The 15,337-nt window shown below is 35.2% G+C and overlaps 1 protein-coding gene across 1 annotated transcript in view; it reads right to left on the bottom strand.

The window, feature by feature from the left end:
* LOC135314126 (loricrin-like) overlaps positions 1-15,337 on the bottom strand; it is a 73,408-nt gene that overhangs the window by 25,851 nt on the left and 32,220 nt on the right. Inside the window, exons 6-20 of the mRNA XM_064455784.1 lie at positions 13,086-13,222; positions 12,688-12,779; positions 11,500-11,608; positions 10,842-10,868; positions 10,450-10,488; positions 9,771-9,815; positions 8,331-8,372; positions 6,895-6,936; positions 5,976-6,011; positions 5,084-5,119; positions 3,827-3,865; positions 3,154-3,171; positions 2,559-2,594; positions 1,096-1,134; positions 80-109 (exon numbers count right to left, since the gene is read on the bottom strand). Of these exons, the coding sequence (XP_064311854.1) occupies positions 80-109; positions 1,096-1,134; positions 2,559-2,594; positions 3,154-3,171; positions 3,827-3,865; positions 5,084-5,119; positions 5,976-6,011; positions 6,895-6,936; positions 8,331-8,372; positions 9,771-9,815; positions 10,450-10,488; positions 10,842-10,868; positions 11,500-11,608; positions 12,688-12,779; positions 13,086-13,222 (767 nt within the window). The remainder of the gene's footprint in view (positions 1-79; positions 110-1,095; positions 1,135-2,558; positions 2,595-3,153; positions 3,172-3,826; positions 3,866-5,083; positions 5,120-5,975; positions 6,012-6,894; positions 6,937-8,330; positions 8,373-9,770; positions 9,816-10,449; positions 10,489-10,841; positions 10,869-11,499; positions 11,609-12,687; positions 12,780-13,085; positions 13,223-15,337) is intronic.

The raw sequence follows: 15,337 nt of genomic DNA, 5'->3' as shown, positions 1-15,337 counted from the left end.
GCCCAACCAAAGTCCAAAGTCCATTTCCCAGGCAGGTCCCTACAGAAAAGCCCAACACATTTCAGCAAAAAAGGCTCACCTGGCCATAGGACTGGCTGCCTGGGGAACCCTTTAGAAAAAGAGAATGACCACCTTATACAGAGGCCTTGACAAAGAGCAAAATGTTTATGGAAATACAGGTGCACAAGAGTTTCCCCAAAAGGCCCTTCCTGAGCCAAGCAGACAGAGCAGTACGCTAGCATCTGTGCAGCGGGCTGTCCTAGTCCCGGCAAAAGCCATGAATGGCATCGAGATGCAGGGACCAAAGGGAACCTTGTGAATTTTGAGTATTTGTGATGTTGTGCACTGGCCTCCCTGTGACCTTGATCCCTCCAAGTCATGCCTACCTTTTTGAAACATTTTCCCTTTGCATGTATTGGTATGAGGAATATTGACAGAGGCTTGCCTCTTTCCCACTCCCCCAAAGAGGAGGAATTCTGAGGAGCCATCCTACTTGAGTTTATACCATGGATATTCTCAGGTGTTACTCCGCAGCAATTTATGTTATCCTTATGTCAGTACTTGGTAAATTCAGACATTTGTTTTTAACACAATAGCTTTAATAGAAGATCCCTGAGGTCCCTTCCAACCTGTGATTTACCTGTATGGCTTGACATAAAGCTGACAGATGTTGCACCTAGGTCCACAGTTACGATGCTCTGTCGTTCTTGATATAGATAAGCAACTTTCACAACTTTTGGAAGTTTGAGATCTAATATAAATGGGGTCTGAATCTACCAGTATGGGATTTATGGTGTGATACTGAGCCTAGAATCACTTCCTGTTTTGTACAGCTTTTAAAGGACACATCGAGTGGAATGCAGTCATTTCACTTCAACTAGTCACATGTGGAAATACATTTATGAGCATTCCAAAAACAACAGTTGAATCCCAATAACAGATGACAGTTTTATGAACAAAAATTAGAGAAATAGAAATATCTGCACCCTGTGAGATACATTTAAAAATGAAAGAAATTATTTTTTTCCAATTTGTGCTGACCCTGTTCTAGTGAAGTCTGCAGGAATATTTCTAGTCCTCTTTAAGTTCACTTACCTGAACGTAAGTACTGCTGCTTTGCTGTCTCTGTGCACCCTGCACAGGAACAAAACCATCGATTATTTATTTTTAAGAGGAACAGCTTCCGCACTGAGACATTTCAAGAAGCAACTCCATCCTTATATCTACTACAGTTTGAAAGCCAGAAAGAGTTCCTTATGCCCTTTCTTACTTTATTTATGCAATCTTCATGTGCTACAACGTTCAATACTTCAGTATATAACTGTCCTTCATAAATATCGTGCTAAAAGTATTTCTACATCTTGGTGTCATTTTCTTAATAAAAATTCATCATATAATACATCGTTGTGTCATTCTGTGATATCTCAAGTGAGTATAAATAATTTTGCCCTTCAAAGTACCACACAAACTGCCATTAAACTCATATCCATTTATATTCTTATTATGACTGTTTTTTTCATGGATAAGCACAACAAACTTTAGACAAAGGCTTTGTCAAAGCAAAAATTGGAAAAGCCACAGTTACAATTTAACCAAAGGAAAAAGTCACCGCAGAAAATCTTTCCATTTCAATTTTGAAAGCAATCACATATTCTTCAGTTTTATTTATATACCCATATTGAAAACATTTAAAGTGTTTAATCTAAACACTATACATTTAAAGTCAGAAATATCATAATATCATCTCACTTTCTCTGCCAGCACTTGTCACTGGTTATGGAAAAATCCAATTCTATAATGTAATGATTTTCAAAAGACAAATTCTACCTGGGTTAACCTACTACTGATCTTTCAATGAAAGTGTGAATTTGTTGTCACAGTTTGAAGGACTATCATATGAAGGAAGGAAAGCCTAAATTGTGAAGAGTGGCAGGCAGGTTAAAATTGAAAGGACACAGAAAAAAATATGCCTGCGTGGTATCTGTAATACTTCACAAATATACTCTTACTGAGATTGGATTTTTATCAACTTTCCGAGTGCCTGGTTATCAAGAAGCAATGTTATATATACAACAGCAAACAAAAGTTCACCTAAGCACTAACCAGCAGGGTTTTAAAAAATGTAATGCTGAACCAGTTGTTTCCATTAAAGAAATACTGTTTAAATGAACACGGAACTGTGCAGGTTATGATTTACGCATGTTTGATTTAACATCAAATAACATTCAAGCTTAAGTTCTAGAACTCCATCCACCTTCCTGAGCAGATTGAGCTGGTTAGATTTTGCGCGTTTTGAGAGCGCTATGGAATTAGCATACAGAGGTTTTAATATTTTATGACTATAGGAAACAGCTGCAATGGTGTTTAATCAGTAACCAAGTAGGATATCCACTTTGCTGTAACCACAGAAATGCCCCACTCCACCACGGTAGTTTGTGGATATCTAAGATACCCGTAAGTTATCCACACTTACTTATTCTGAAAGAGGTGAATCATTATTTAATTACTGACACAGAGCTTCAATTAAAACCAAAGTATAATAGAGAAAGAATGTCTACCTGTACTATGATCCTAGTAGCAGAACTTCCCAAACTCTGGAAGAAGAACAAAAACAAAAAAACGCAGAGAACATTTAATTTGACTTGTTTAAATGCAATGCAGTTAACCAGAAAATACCAAGTTGTACTATTTTACTTGGGAGAATAAAGGGAAAGCTGGTACGTGTGATGTACTGAGTATCAAATTCTTAAACACCCACCATTAAACTAGTTTCTCCCCAGCTCTGAAAGTTTAGGGGGGCAGCCTGACCCCACTAACTAATTTTCTACACTTGCATCTGCTTCTATTACAGCTTATGTGGAGAGCAGCAGAGCACAGGCCATGCCCTTTCTGTGCTACCAGTCAGCTTGGCTTTTCTAAATGTGGTGAGTGAAGCGAAGACATCGTCATCCCTCCAAGCTGTCTTGCAATCACCTGCATTGGACATATATCACCACGCATACAAATTCAATTCCTGATCCAGTCATCTGTTTGCTGAATTTTGGGGCATGAGAGACAAATGTAACGGTAGCAGACACCATCCTGAGGCAACAGGTTTGATCCCATAAGAACTATATTACTCCTATAGACATCATAAGAAAAAAGTATGCTTACCTGGGGGTAGGTATGACGCTGCAAACGAAACAAGGCAATCTTTAATTATTTTGCACAAGGGCTTGTCCAAACAGAATATTGCAGCAGAAAAAAAGGCCCTATCATTTGGATGCAGTACATAATCATATGTGAAAGAAAGATGCGGAAAGTATAGCGTAGAACAAATGCATCTTAATCTTCATTCAGGTTAGAACACAAGATGTTTGATTAGAAACTAAACTTCAGAAAAACATATATATCAAATGTTACATCATACAAACTCGCTTTAATCACCTTAAGGCTAAACTTACTTTTGACTGACTGTATGAGTTCCAGGTAAGCAGAGGGGAAATTTAATAGTTTAAAAATGAGAATGGAAGTGAATTTACAGTCGAAAATTGCAGTAGAAGCAGAAAATCAAAACTATTCAGGAACACAGAGGCTGTATGCATTGAAAGGTCTGGAGTCTGCAGCTCCTCCAATATCTCTGCAAGTACTAATAGCATTCAGAACCACGAGATTTGTTGCTATCTTACTACTGGCTTTCCCTGAAGATAATGGTGCATCTCAGGTAAACCCCGCATGCCAGAGAATTGTCTCCATACACCAGGAGTGTTTCTGACAAAGTAAGCATGTAGATATTTGAAAGCTTTTTGAGTCAAAATTCTGAGCATTATAGGGAAAAACTACTTACCACAGGTGGAAAAGGGTTGCTGTTGGCAATGACCACTACCTATAAAGAAATCACAGGAAGCTGTTTACTCATCACAGAGTTTATTTAAATAGAGAAATATGTTAGGAAAATGAATACTGACTTCTCTAAATTTATAAACTCTAAATAGAGAAATATGTTAGGAAAATGAATACTGACTTCTCTAAATTTATAAACTCTGATAGTATTATTATGGATGACCGCTTCTATGAAATACTATTTTAATAAAAATTTCTAATGTACATTACCAAGCAGGGAAGAATGTGTATGTATACATGGTCTACACAAAAGTATAAGGAGGTAAAAGACGTGTGCCCAGGCACACAATGACTCAGCTGCGGAGGCAGAAGCAGGATTTAGTGTATTGTACCATATCCACTCTCCAGCCCAAACTGGAAGTTCAATTTCTTTTCTCTTTGGTTCAGTATTATGCTAAAAAAAGGCTTAATATTGAGTTCATTCAATAAAACTAAGCCAAATGTTATAGTAGTACCTTCTCTTTAGGTTTTAATATTTTCCAATTAGAAGCAATTTTCCTCCTTTTTTTTTTTTAAACCAAAAGCAGTTCATATTATCAAGTGGAAGAGGAGAGTTGGCGCTAGCAAAAGTAAAGAATTCTAGTATAAAACAGGGAGAAGTATTACATCTTTAAAACCAAGTTATTAAAAAAGCCAATCTAGCAGTATGTTTTGAATTCTTAAAAAAATGGGAAATTAAAATGAAAACCCCATCTGTGAGGACGTGAATGGGTACACCGCGTGCTTACTGAACACACTTATTGTTATTAGCCCTGAGCTTCCTGGGGACTGAACTGAGAGGAAGAGTCCATGTAAATATTATGAGTCAAATTCAGCAGTAATATGAATTCTATTGCTTTCATTTGCTTTGAGTCACACTCATTCAGCCCCATGTGAATAATACTTACATAATCTGTATCCTTAAAAGTCCTAATTACATCACTATCCTAACTTTTTTAAAACAAATCCTCATAAACATCTATGAAATTCTATTTTATATACAGTTAAGCCAACTACCAGCAAAAGCCACCACAGCACAGCCAGTTGGTGTAAGGCATCTAAGAACCAAACTGCCTCAAATCATACGAATCAATCTGGGTTAAAACCTTGAAAAGCCTTAACTGATAAAAGGAACAGTAGTACCATGAAATAAAGGGAGTCACACCAAGTTACAACTGTAAGAATTTTTTCCCTTAGAACTGAAAGAAAAAGGAATGCTTACCTTCTTACTGGAGTCTGAACTGCTAGAAGGGACAGACTGTAAAAGAACACAGAATCCATTTTTTCTTGGATAAATGTATGACAAATTAACTACAGCAGTATTTTCCACAAGAATGTTATAGCTAACATCATTTCCCTAAAGTACCAAATAAAATAAGATTCTGAAGGAAAATATTAATGTATCAGCAATTAGTAAATGAACAACTGAAATATATCAACAGGTTTAATTTTTTTCCTACAAACCCCAATTATTTTGCTAGTTTTACACAGCACTGTATAAAAGCTGCAAATGATCCATCTAAACCAAATTAGAAGTTTGTTTATAATAAAAATAATCTATTGGTAGAAAAAATTAACCTCTTCTACATTCATCAAAAAAGAAACCATCCCAAATTCCAGAACCCATCCCCCCAAAACTAAAAAAACCTACCATTGAATTATGAACTGGAATAAATGGGATGTGACACAAGAATAGGAATGTTTTAAACAAAGAATAAAATCATGTGCAGCGAAGATCTCCATTTCATCAACCCATATCTACAACTGCATTGGCAAAAGCCACAAAAAAGAATTTAAATTCTTTTTAACTGTCAAAGACAGCACTGGCTTTTGGAAAATCATAATAAAAGTAACGTGTTCATTTACAGAATAAATATAATTGAGTTTCTGTGCAAAACAGAAGTAAATAACTTCCAACAAAGTTGATATTACAACATACACTAAACTAATTTGTTGAAGTTATTTCCGGATATGATTATCACTTAACCATTTGAAGACAGTGCTCCTTGATGCCCTTCCACAAATTTTATTATTCTTTGGTAAAAGTTGGGCATAACCGCTTAGTTTCTGAGTAGCTTAGGGAACCAAAAACACGTTGGAAAGCACATAGTTACCTGGCCATAGGTAAGACCACTGGATGAGTATGCACTCTGAAATAAAAACATAAATCAGGTATTTATTTATATAATAATTTGTTAAGGATATCTACAAGTCATTGCTTTTTTTCTTAGAGGATATACATTTAAATTCAAACTGATTTCATCTATACTTAAATCCAGGGCAATAGTAAAGTATACTGACCTTGCCTGAAGATAACGGAAGTAAAATTTTTCCAACATTCTACTACAGTCATAAGACTAATGTTCCTCTATCACAAATACAGTTTACATTTACATATTAAGCAAAGATAAAATATATTTAATATTTAGGAATTAATATAACTAATGATGTATTTATAGTTAAGCATATGATTCAGCAGTTTCTTGGCTAGGGTTTCAGTTCCTAACAGGCATTAGAGAGTGTGTTGTCTTTCTGATAGATTCTTTTGCTTTCGTGATTTTAAAACATGTTAGATCTTAAAATAAATCTGTTTTCAGGTTCAAATGAAATAAATGAGATTGACAATAGAAATTTCTCTAGTGATTAAAGAATTATTGGATTAATGCACAGACTGTAAAAACCCCCAAATAGTATTGCACAATATGCAATATCCAAAGACAATTACTCTAATGGATAAAAAGCATTACACAGTAAGAATTCTGACATTTTAATAGGCTAACAAATTAAGTGTTTATAATAGGTGATCTACATCTATGATCTAAATGGTTACACTTTAAGGAAGTGACAATGTAACAGCTTTTAATTTTGCTTTTTAATCTCAGAATAAGACTTCAGACTACCACCATTTTCCTTAATATATTTAAGAAGAATAATATAGCTCTGCAGAAGAGAGTCAAATGCAATTTGCAATAAGGAGATGAGTCGAGAAGCAGAGTAGTAGACAATCAGCAAATACATATATAACCAGCTTACATCTTTACAGGCATGTTGACTATATGCACCAGCAGCTCCTCCCTAGGGAAAAATTGAAACTAGTTATTTCTCTTCTATAATTGCTTAAGAAAAAAAGGCACCCTTCAGACACCTTCATTCTGACCAACCCTTATGCAGAGTATGTAAAGAATAGATGATAAGGAGAGTATTGTACTCTCCACTATTACTGCGTGAATATAACAGCCAGGCACATTAGTCCTTTGGTACTCAGGAAATGTTTTAAAACAGACACTATCAAAACATTATTTTAATAGAAGTAAATGATAAAGGTTTAATAAATAAAATGTTTGTCATTTAAACATATTATGTATGTAACATGTACATACATATATATGTAAAAATTAGTAGGTGGAAACCAGAAAGAAACAAAAGTTAACACCTTCCTGATTTACAGTGAAATGTGAAATATCAAGGCCCAGCATAAATAGTAATAGCTCCTTTTTTTAAAGTAAATCGCACTTGTTAGTATTAATACAATCAATAGTTTCCCCCCAAACTGTAATTTTGTTGTTCTTTGCAAAAACCCAATACACAAAGTACTGATGACATCAATGTTTTACATTTCTGGAAACATTGTCCTTTTTGGTGCTGTGTCATCCCCACTTCTCTAGTTTGAAGAGACAACAGATAGAGCTTAGCAATAGAACTACGTGACTAACTTATTTTTGCTTACTTGCTCTACTATGAAAATCAAGCAAAAACCCCTGTCATTGACATAGAAAGAGTAAACGTGACCGTTTCCTTTATGTTTCAAGTTTTTTTCTCCTTTTTTTTGTATTGAGTAAATGTTTGAATAGTAACTTTGCATTAAAATTAAAAATCTTATCTTGTAAATGCTGAAAGGAAACCAAAATAATGACATATATTTCGCATAAATCTGCAAATATTTTAGTCCATACAATTAGTCACTATCTTGATAAAACCGTGTCAGCTAAGTAGCATTAGAGCATCCTTGCATCTTTCACCTCTTCCTGGATGACCAGCTTGACCTGTCTAGGATTCATAGCTTCACAAGTACCCCTGCTACATGAAAAACTGAAATAGCCTTAGTTACTGTAGGTATCTGTGTGATTACTTGTGAGAGGAGGAACAACTTAGAACACGCAGACCAATTCTCACCAGTCTTGTCTTGGGTAGAAGGGGAGAATAGATAACCAATATAGTGAGTGTAACCCCTTCCAGTCCTTTTTGCATGATTCTATCATCTGTGTTTCTACTTTAACATGTCTGTTTGCTAACTACTTCATAACATTGAATAAACTGTAATACTAATCTTCTAGCTTTCTCCATTATTTTCTATTTGCAACAAGAACTCCCACATGAACAATCATATAAATAATGCAATTGAAGGCTAGGGGTTACTATAAATATAGTTATGTTGGGGACAAAAAAGTAAAAGTAAGAAAAATGCTTACAGGGGCACATCCACTCTTGCTTATTGTGTAGACTGCTCCACTCTGAAATAAAAACAGAAGTAAATTATTTCCACATAAAAAAGGGGGGAAGGAGGCAGAAAGAAAGGAAAAAAAAAAAAGCAGCCTTGCTGTTTATGGCAAGAGAAGCTGCACAACTGACAATTTGTGTGTGCAAATAGGGGATAAGCAAGTACAGAGGTTACCAGCTCGCTTGCAACTGGCTGTAACGATTCTAATGTAGTATAAGACATTAGTCATCATCTAATTTCATGTAACTGTAGGATTTCATGTAACTTTGTCATTGGTCATGTAACCTTTCAAAATCCACACGCTGTTTTGCTAAATGGTCTATATTTTACAAAAATTAATAACTTCAGGTAATTACGTGACAAGATTAGAAACCCAACACTTAGCAAAGAATATGTATTATATATGAAAGAAATACAATGAAGAAAATCAGTATTTAGTATATACATCAAAATAATTGGTACTCTCAGAGTCTGGTAATTCTGCTTACAAGCAGTGAAGATTGCACAAATGGACTATTACCAGATAATTCACTAATAAATATAATCACTAGTAAGTAGTAAAAAAATACATCCTTGAGAAGTGCACTTCAAGAAACTTGACACATACCAGAAAGCGTCTGACAGTTCAAGGCAAATAGGCGTATTATGGTAGTGGAGATAATTAACTAAAAACCAAGTATACATTTCTGTGATTAAAGAAGTGAAAGCGATTGGTGAGAATGCAGATATACATACTCCAGAAGTTTTAAAAGGCTAACTAGACAGTGAAATCCCCAAATTTTCAACTGCACATATAATCTGGAGTTAACAGTGATGCAGACATTGTACTGGAGCTTTAATACACACATGAATATCTGGTGAAGTTTGGAGAAATTTTGCGAATTTTTTGTGGACAAGACAGTGAAACACAAGTATAATTAGTCCTTCCATTTTGATTATAAAAAAAAAAAGAAATAAAAATGCCTAAGCAATTAATAGTAAGCAGTTTCATTTTCATTATGGCAGATGTCTCTAAAACTAAAACAAATGGTTTGTGACTGTGTTTGCATGCATATGTACACCCACAGGTAGGAATCATCTAGGAAGATGGAAGGAATCTCCCCTCCCCTCAAAAGGGTCAAGTTAATGCTTGATAAAAATGCATAATGTGTGAAATCAGAGGCAGTGAAGCATCTCGAGGGTAAGAATACTGACAGCAAGCTATTGAGTTCAACAGAGTATAGGTAGTTGAACCTAGTCCGGGTACTGAACATACGGTTTACTGGAGGAATAACTCTGGCTTTCTGCATTAGCTAGCAGAGATGGTATTTCAGTAAGGACCAAATCACCTCAGTACTCTGTAGTTATGGAATTTTAGATGTTCAAGGTTACTGAAGGAAAACGTACAAATGGTGGAAGTTAGGACTCTTACCTGACTGCCTGAATAGCTGCTCTGAGAGGAACTGGAAGGTCCCACCTGTAAAGTAACAAAAATGCTATTTATTATTTTGCAGTAAATTAACATGCTTCTGCTGCTTGCACCCTTTTTTATCTGGCCTCATACACTTGATGTCCATCATTGAGGAGGTGGCCTACGCTGTCAAAGTGGTTAAAAAGTAGATGCACACTTTTTACTGATCTGACTATGTAATCACTAGACACTATGAAGCGTAGGGCATATTTGATAGGGGGGAAAAGAAAGAAGAAAAAGAGGCTTCTTCACTGAGCGGAAAGTGATAGTTTTCAGAAAGATAATTCAAAATTAAATTTTATATCTAGATTACAATTTGCAAAAGGCAAGGTTTCAGAGCTGTTGAAATAAGTGATCTTGAAAAGCAAGCAAGCACTATAACAAAAAAGGGAGGAAAAAAGAAAACTTCGTTTAGAAAGTTACTCCAGATTAGCTAGAGATAACTTGCAGGAGGAAACGGTAACAAGGCTGACAACCATTATGGAAGTTTGGGATGTTAATCAGCCAAGGTAAATTGCCAAAAGAAAACTAAATTGAGCGGCAAGAGGGATAAAGATGTGACTAGAAGCAGCTTTTGACTAGGTCTTGAGATTTTGGGCAATTAGCAGTATGTCAATGTCTTTGGAAAAAGAGTATTTACCATGATGCATCGGCCTTGTGTTGTGTAAGTCCCTCCACGCTGCAGGAAAGTACAGGTTCCAGTTAGTGTTTATTGACTGGTATATAAATACCAAATTATTTTAAACAGTAAATCAACTGAGTTCACGTTCGTGGACTGAGTGAAGAAGTGTTTAATTGCTTGCAATACTTTACACATTGTAACAATCTGATCTGAGAACTGACATTAATTAAAAATAAAAATACCTTCAAAACTGCATACAAAAATGTAAGTATAAATGAGATCTCACTAAGAAATTAGTTTGAATGGTATGATATAATCTTCATGCTACAACCATGAAACAACTGATGGGACAGGAATTCTAAAAATTGAGGTAACAGAAAATTTGGAAATGGAGGAAAAATTGCTCTTACCTTGTTACATTCTAATTCTATCATAAGCTGTGAAAAAAAAAATGAGGAAACATTTACAAGTTATTTGCTGGGAAATAAAAGCAGCTTCTTATAGGAAACAGGAAATATATTTGGTGAAGTGGGGGACAGAAGACAGGTGTTCACTCCTGGTTAGATCGCCAGATGATGTAAATCAGTGTTGCTACAGTCAAGACCTGATACAGTAGATTTAAACAGACTGTCTTTACTTTAGCTGCCTATTGCATTTAAGATTCTTCATATAAACATAATTTTTGGTCCCAAAATAAACAAGCTTATTTCTAATAATATGCTACACAGCTATAGTTCGCAGGGACTGGGGCAGCAGTTAAGAAAAGCATGGTACACCAGATGTACAGTAGAGTTCTCCTTTTGACCAATTTTCTTTTCTTTGTCTTTACGCTATGGGTTGTTTTGATAACTATATTATTAGTTTCCTTATTTCTGTGGGGAAAATATTTTTTTTTTCATCAGTTTAGTAGGAGGATTGGGCAGTTAAATTAAGAATGTTGAAAATATCTAGTGATTTGGGCCATCTTAGTTAATGAATACATGACCACGAATGTGTGTCTTGTATCAAGTCAAAGTTATTCTAATTTACTGTATTAATTTCTAGTATGCAAATACACCCAAAACATACCTTCCTTTTACTTTTTCCTGTCCCATTAACTGACTCAGAACGCGTAGGTGTGAGAGTTTTGCTTTGAATTCCAACCCAAAATTTCTCTAGGTCTTGAACGACAGTTGCACTGGAAAGAAAACAAAATGATCATTATTCTTCTATCAAAATATTTCAGTATAAAATACCAATAAGCTTTCCTCCCCCCCCAGCCAAGAAAATCCACTGTAGTTGGATTTTAAGGGTTTACAGTACAAGTTTGAAAAGAATTTTCGAGAACATTTTTCTTTTCCAGTTGCTGTATTATCATCCAACATCATTTTGAAGATAAACAAGATAGATGCTAAGAAGGAGCAGAAGAGGAATGGACACTGTTCAAAGCAGCACTGACTCCAGTGGGGAGTATCAGCTCAATTGTCCATAAAAATTGTCACACCTCTTTCCTGCTCTGACAATCTGTGTCTATGACAGTGAACTGATTTTCATGGCAGTAACAAGTAGAGGTGATCGTGGGTTTAATTTGTGTTCTTTTGCCACTGTTTCTGTTCCTCAAGATTTAATGAAACAAGGCCAAGATGCCCCTATCATAAGTCTATACTTCAAACAATATCGAACTATCAAAGATTTCATTATTTTCCAATTACTTCAAGCATGCATTTATTAGACCAGGTGATATTTTTTACAAGCTTCAGATCTGCAAGAACAGTAGCATTAAATGTAAGATAAATTTGCCTTCTGTTTTCAGTAGTTAGTTCATGGGTCATCAGTTTGTTCATTTAAATTTATTTTTAAATTTATCTTACAAGCATTTACAAACTACAGTTCTTCTGCTCTTCAAAATGAAAGAAGTTATAACTGAATAGAATCTGAATTTCACTTATTCAGGGAACTAGTTACCTTCATATTATTGCTCTTGTAATTAAAGGGGTCAAAGTGTAAAAACTGGTTACTCCAAGATCCATTAATAACACTGTGCTTAATGGAATTATTTACATATATTAACATCTGCATGACAGTGTTTACCTTTTATAATTATACCTTGAGATGCAAATAATGTTGTTTAATAGACACAGTGGGAAGTTATGAAAAACTATGAAAAAAACATTATTGTGGCAAGACAAGAACATCAGAAACAGCAACACAGAACCATGTCAAAATAATCCATAGAAATAAAATTTCAAGGCAAAAAAAAAAAAAAAAATTATTTACATAAATTGTAGATCTCTAATATCATGGGGAGCAATCCATGTTGTTGTGACTTTCTGCTTCACATCTGAATTTGCATGACTTACTGCTGAATTCTGCAATTAAAAAGAAATACATATATAATTATATAAGACGCAAAAGTGACTTTTACTTATAGTATATGGGGAACTCTCTCTACTACAACAGGTAACACTGAAGTCCTCCGAAAAAGTGCCAGGTTGCTTCTACATTAGATTCACATCACGTATAGAAGATACATGTATTTCTTGAGAAAGTCTAAATTTTTAAACTCTACTGATGAAACAACTTTGTCATACAAAATGCTCACTTCTATCAATTCTGATTGAAGTATTTAAAAGGAAACCGAGCTTAAGTAGGTATTCCAAAGACTGAACACATACCGTCACGTTATGACATTCCAAGCCTTTAGTGTTTGGATCTGTAATTTTAAAAGTACCAACAGGAACATCTTCTCCTATTTCTCGAGCTTGTAGATTAAATTCTTTAAAACCAACATCTTTAAGTGCCTCTAGACTCACTGTGAAAACAGACGTTTTGAGAAATTTAAGTTTCATAGACAACTCATACCTCTAAAATGTTTAACAACTAATTTCCCTCACTCCAAAGCACAAGACTGCATGTGCAGAAATTACCTAAAAACTTTTAAATTTTTTAAAAATGTTGGGATTTGTTACCATTTTCATTAATTATCAAGAGAATGACAAAAACGGAAAAGAAAGAAATCTGGAGAGGCATTTCTGTATAAAGTAACATGAAATATATGATTTACTGAAAATTTTATAAGTAATTCTGCCCTGCCAGAAGATTACAACTTCCTTATTAATCCATTGCTCCCCACACATACTCAGAATATTGGCCAATGGCCCTGCTGACCCAAAGGTTATTTATTTTCTGTCTAATTAGGCCTATGAAGTCAAGACACCTATGGGAGAAAGAGAATTGCATTTCTTTCTACCTCAGTTTCGAAAGAAAAGATTAACATTTGCCTAAGGCTGAATTGCAGACAATTTTTTTTTACATGTTACAACTGGAAAAAGAGAAACTAGACAGCTTGGCTCTCATGTTCTATACTAAATATGAAAAATTCATTAAGTGCAAACTACTCAATTTTACTCAAATTTTGTTACTGAATGAGCTCAGAAAGATATGGGAGAGAGCTGTTTCATGTTTTGTATATATCTAAATTGAAATTAAATTCAGGAAGCATAATCAAATTTGGTATGATCTGTTATAAACTTGCTCTGCTAATGCCAATATTAGGCACTTCCACAAATAAAATCAGAATAATGGTTTATGCCCAAAGGTATGTGTAGTCATTAAAAATAAGGACGGAAAAACTGGGAATGACACAGAAGTCAAGGCAAGGACCAACCAGACCATGACAATTTAACATTGAAAGGCTAATTATGCAGGGGTTTGGCAATTTGTCATCAACTTTCAGTCCTAATTCGCTACCTTTTTTTTCAGGTCTTACAGGAGGGGTGACATCCAACACTCTAAATGCAGTGTTAAATCAGCACAGGTGCAACTGTAAGAGTGTTGGCTCATGGAATGAAATGGTGTAGCCAACCAGAGATGCCTGAGACCAGGTACTGGATGCTTACAGTTTGAAGCAACAGAAAAGCAGTGCTGAAGCAAGAAAAGTATGGTTAGAAATTAAAAGGGGGGGGGAAGGCAAGGTTAGTAGCATCTGGAGTCAATATTTTGTCATGGTAAATCCCATATAACCTCACAGAAAGTTCTGCATATATTTAAATCCACCGATCATTTTGCTGGCAATACTCTTTTAAAAATAGCTATCAGTAATCAAACAGCCCTTCCATCCTAGGAGGAGTTATTCACACATGTTTTTCCAAGAATGGCAGCTATAATAGGACTCTGACGCTTCTCCACTCTCCATGGAAGCGCATCCATGCTACTAGGTTCAGGTAAAAGAGAACCCCAGCCACACAGCAGCTACTTAGTGAATAATGTTCTTTTTCTGCTACTGAGATACAACAACGGACATGTGATGCGTTACAACTCACTTCTGCCTCCATGCTTCTAGCAAATGGCTAGAAAAAGAAGCATTCACAAGCCACTTGTGACAGCACCATGAGATGGCAGCACAGTGTGGAGAGACAAGGCTGTCAAGGTGTTCTATCCAGACAGCAATTTGGGATTAGGAAAACGAAAAGGTGTTGTAAACCACAATAGCTCCACCTCCTGCAATTCGATAAAATCTGGGATGCAGCTTTTAGAAGCATGACTCAGTGTGTCTCACTCCTGAGTTGTCTTATACTGCATCCTGAATTTTTATTTTCCTGTAGGATGACAGCATGCGAACATCTAATGAGTAGGATCCCTTTGTATTGCAGAGGCTTGATACAACAGCAAATACCCAAGTATGAAGCTAAAGAGCAACTAATTATTAATCTGGTTTGTCCGGCTGTCCCATTTCATTTCAATCTTGTCACAAAAATTAGAGCATGAAGTTAAGACATGTTTATCAGATAGGGAAAAGAAAAAACAGAGAATATATTTTCAGTTATACAAATATATACATACATATATATATAAAAAACATTTCAAAAGAGATTAATATCTTGGGTATAGATGAATGGGATTGAACTAATTAACTAGACTAAGAGGG

The sequence above is a fragment of the Phalacrocorax carbo genome, chromosome 6 (assembly GCF_963921805.1).
Source record: "Phalacrocorax carbo chromosome 6, bPhaCar2.1, whole genome shotgun sequence".
In the NCBI taxonomy this organism is placed as follows: Eukaryota; Metazoa; Chordata; class Aves; order Suliformes; family Phalacrocoracidae; genus Phalacrocorax; species Phalacrocorax carbo.
This window is presented reverse-complemented; position numbering and strand designations above follow the sequence as displayed.